The sequence below is a fragment of the Leptonychotes weddellii genome, chromosome 3 (genome assembly GCF_054177405.1).
Source record: "Leptonychotes weddellii isolate Sample4059 chromosome 3, ASM5417740v2, whole genome shotgun sequence".
In the NCBI taxonomy this organism is placed as follows: Eukaryota; Metazoa; Chordata; class Mammalia; order Carnivora; family Phocidae; genus Leptonychotes; species Leptonychotes weddellii.
In genome coordinates, this window is record NC_138371.1 from 176,349,448 (window position 1) to 176,353,947 (window position 4,500).

The following is a 4,500-nucleotide window of genomic DNA, read 5'->3' on the forward strand; positions in this document are numbered from 1 at the left end:
CAGCTCAATGACGAGCCCCTAATCACTAAATCTGCACTACAACGTTTCTGTGATCGGTATGGTAATGTCATGGCGACTAGCAATCTGAAACGAAAACAATATTGCTATTCCTCTAATCATGTCATCTCTAAAGTTATACCTATGATTTTGACAAAGATGAACAGCTCAACAGATATTCTAGCACCACTGTCCCTTGCCACAGAGAGAGGAACGGCTTAAAAGGACTAAAACTTTCTGTACCTAATCCTCAAGTCCATTGAAAAAAAAAATGAAGATCTGCCACCTAAGCTGCAAATATTTGGAGTTGCCCAAAGTATTATAAGTTATTCAAAGACAGGAGAGAAAGGGGATAAGGACAGGAGGCAGGAAGGGGGAGGGAGGAGAATATGAGAAAGGAAAGAGGGAAAGGACGGTTGGGGAAGGAAGAAAGCAAGAAAAGAAGGGAAGGCTGGGAAGGGGAAAGTCATCTGGGGAAGAAACTCTTTGCCCTTTTCCACGAGTATGGGGGAGGTGAGCAGTGGGCCTCCAAATGGCATCAGTAAGCTACTTGAGATCTGCTGAGAAAATACCCTTTAGAGCAGAAGGATCTTCCATTCTCCTACGTTATGATCTCCTCTTGCCCTTTCTTTTCTCCCTGGCTTGGCCGCCATGACAACTGTCAGCTGATCCAGCAAACACAACCCTCTGCAGATCGCACCCGGGTGGCTCCATTCCTGGAAGGGAGCAGCTGGTTTTGCAATCTGAAATGCAGAGAGCCCCCAGGCCAACTCTTCCCTGTGGCAGCAAGTGCCTGCCGGGCACCTGGGAGAAAGCCTACCAGGATCACAGGAGAAAGGTAGGAAAGGTGGGGGTTGGCCCAGATGGCTCAGAGCGGGCGGCAGAGCAGCCCCCGTGGCTGCCAGGGCTTTCCCTGGAAACCAAAAGCTAATTTTAGTTTCAGAGATGGAATGGTTGAAATCTCATTTCCTTAAAAGGTTGGTCATATACGTTGTCATACAATAAAAATGGACTGTGGTTTTCCGGTGCCACATTTTAGGACTCTGAATTACGGCACATTTCTAAAGCACCTAGTTTTTCCTGAATGACTTGAAAGTATCTTAAGACACAGAAATCCGAGGGACCCTCTCCCCTATCAAAACAGCATATTCCGGTGGGATGTCCATTAGGAGATATGCTATTATTTCCATTATTTGATGCAAATGTGGATATCATTTGAAAAGGTCACCTTGTGCTTTTGAAATGGTCTGCCGTGGTGGTCTTAGCCCCTGAGATGTAAGTGCGCCCCCCAACCGCACGACACTCAGCCGGTGCTGTCTCTTCATGTCTGTGTTCCTCGAGGTTGAGAAATGCTCCAAGAAAGGAGTACTCTGGGAAGGAGGTGTTGCTCTGTGTTGCTCTGAAGGCATCTCCCCAGGGAGGGGACCCCAGCCTTCTGCAGGATACAAGATCCAGGTGAGCCTTTCTACTCCACCCGGGATTCTGCACGCCTGCGTTGTGGTGATGTGGTGGCCTCAGGGAGGTCACACTTACTGCAAGGCTGCTCTGGTGCCCCCCCATACCTGGGCCCTGCACCTGCTGTCCGCCTTGGGAGCCCGGCTGTCCCAGGGCTCACCCTCACTTCCTCAGACCTCTAGACTTCCTACAATCTCCTCTGTGCCGTCTTTTAGGAAGCACACCCCCATCGCTCTCTAGTTCCTCATTCTGCTCTCATGTCACCACATGATTGATGTAACGTATTTATCTTGTCTGGTTTGTTTCCCCCATGGCGGGGAGGTGGTGGCCGCATCGAGCTGCTAGGACATCCTCAGCACCTAGAGCACCTAGTGAGTCATGCTTAGCGAAGAGCTGATAGCAGTGAAAAATTGAAAGAGCGCTTATGGTAATAAGTTCAAAACCAACTGGCATTGCCTCTTTGAAGAATAGATAAGAATGTAAACGTCATGAGGGTTTTGTTGTTCATGTGTGTGTCCCAGGGACTAGAATTGTCTCTGGGAAGAGGTAGGTGGTTGATAAACACCCTCAATGGAAGTGAACAACGAGGCTCTGTGCCTAAGAAACTCTGAGATAAGGAAGATTTGGAATAGTCATTGTATGAAGTGGGGAGCTAATGAATAGAGAAGACTGGCATTTGGCGTGGGACCCGGGTGTGGTGGTGGAGCATGAAATTACTTTGCCCTGATGCACACCCCTCTGAGACGTCTCAGAAGCACATGGTTGCTGGGTCTAAGAAGGGAGTGCTGAAACATCCCAATATGGCATGGCCAGCAGCTGAGACGGGGGCCGGGGGAACCCGTGATCCCAGTGTCAGGTGTTAAAGGGAGGGCCATATGTCTTACCTGGGAGGGAATGACGTGAAGACAGGGAGCAAGTCTCAGATACAGTCAACTAAGAAAGCTGAATAGAAGAGAACTATGGGTGTGGGATGGGGCAACTGGAGCCAGAGGGGCCATCCTAGGTGCGGACGATGCCAGCAGTCTTGGCAGGGGTTTGGAGGAGAGGAGAGGAGGGGAGGGGAGGGGAGAGTAGAGGAGGGGAAATGAGGGGAGGGGAGGGGATGGGGGAGGGGAGGGCAGAGGAGAGGAGGGGAAATGAGGGGAGGAGGGGAAATGAGGGGATGGGTGAGGAGAGGAGAAGAGAGGAGAGGAGAGGAGGGAAGGGGAGAGGAGGGGAGGGGAGGGGCGAGGTTAAGACAGGAGGGTGCAGGGAGCTAGCAGCACCGGTCGGGTGGTGTAGAATGCATTGTGGGAAGACAAGACTGTGGTCCAGATGGTGAAGGCCCCCGTGAATGAGGGGCAATGTGGGCCCGCAGCAGAAGGAAGGGAGAGGAGGAGGGACGGCCCCGGGGGTGGGGGCCACACTGCCCTGCCTGGAGGCAGCTGCAAGAACCAACTCCAGTCTCACTAGCTGGCACTAAAACTTGGCTTAAAACAAATTCTTCTTCCATATTAAGAGTAAAGGGGAGTTAGCTCTTTAGAGTTACTTAGTTTCTTACTGCTTGGCTGAGAATCCTTGGGAACATACAGAAGGGAGAAAAAGGATTTTCAGGAGCGTGCTGTGCCCAAAGCAGCTCTAGAATAGAGCACCTTGTCCTCAGCCCGGCATCTTAACAGGGCAGTCTATCTCAGAGCCTAAATACCCACTGATGCTAAAAATAAAATTAAAATGACCTTAATAAAATAGACATTGCTACTGATATTTCCCCAACATAATAAAATATAAATGTCTCAGTCCTAAGACAGTACTTAATTAATAGGGAAACACTAAAGGTATTCCCTGTAAAATTAGAAATAGGACAAGGATGCCTACTATCTTGTATACCCTTTTAAATTGTGTTGGAGGTATTAGCAAGCAGACAAGACAAATCCATTATGCATGAAAATGCAATGAAATAGGTATTGGGGTTTTTTTTCTATTTGTAAATGAAATGATGAAATATCTAAAGAACCCAGAAGAATCAATGGAAAAACAAATATAAATTGGGAAAAATAATTGCAACTTATATCATAAAGGGTTAATATCCTTATATATAAAGAACTTCTAAAAAGAAAAAGAAAAATGCAAACCACTCCACATAAAGACGGGCAAGGGGCATGAACAAAAGTTCACAGAAAAAGAATTGCAAATAGCTCTTAACCTATAAAAAGTTGGTCCACTTCACTTACAACAAAAAAATGCAAACTAAACTTGCACCGTAATACCATTTCTCAACTAGCAGGTTGGCAAAAATCCCCCAAATCTTTGGCAGTGCTCTGGGGAAAGAGGCACTGTCCACAGTGCTAGTGGGCATGCAGTGGGCACAGCCCCATGGGGGATCTAGTAATCCCCAATGAAACTGCACATGCATTTAGCCTTTAACCCACAGTACCCATTCCAAAGGCACACTGGGAAAGATCTGAAAAGAAATTGCAAAAGATACTAATTGCAGCAGTATTTGTAATAGCAAAATTGGAGCTAACCCAAATGTCCATCAAAAGCAAGCTGGGTGAATAAGATAGGATGCTTTCACACAATGACATACTATGCAGGTACAAAAAGGAACAAGAAGCCTCTCTATATGCCACTACAGAATTATGTCTAGAGTGTGTTGTGAAATAGAAAAGGCAACGTGAAGAAAAATGTGTAAATATGCTACATTTGTCTAAAAAAGAGGGGATGACAATATATCTATATACACATACATACCAATATATTGACACATACGTATTGTGTATCCTTTATTTTCAAAAGTTAAAGGAGTGACGGTAAAATTAGTCAACAGGGAACAGGGTAAAGATGACAGGGATAGAGCCCAGGCCTCTTAGAAAAAGCAGTTGTTTGACAGATTTGACTCTGAGCCAGGTAAATATTTCACATATTATAAAACAAATTAAACTTAAGAAGCATTCCAAAATATTGAAAATAAAATGGACCTAAGTGTAGGTGTAATTGCCTTCACAGCCATATTGAGAGGACCTACTTCAGTTGTGTTTATCTTTTCAATTAATGTATCTCTTCTTTATT

At 46.1% G+C, this 4,500-nt stretch overlaps 1 protein-coding gene across 4 annotated transcripts in view; it reads left to right on the forward strand.

The window, feature by feature from the left end:
* Positions 1–429: 429 nt before the first annotated feature.
* Positions 430–4,500, forward strand: part of LOC115942773 (uncharacterized protein CFAP97D2) — a 29,892-nt gene continuing 25,821 nt past the window's right edge. For 3 of the 4 annotated variants that reach the window (XM_081815260.1, XM_081815257.1, XM_081815259.1), the window contains exons 1-2: positions 430–835; positions 1,339–1,452. In XM_081815260.1, coding sequence (XP_081671386.1) covers positions 746–835; positions 1,339–1,452 — 204 coding nt within the window. In that variant the 5' untranslated portion in view covers positions 430–745. The remainder of the gene's footprint in view (positions 836–1,338; positions 1,453–4,500) is intronic. The other variant, XM_081815258.1, reaches the window with a different exon arrangement.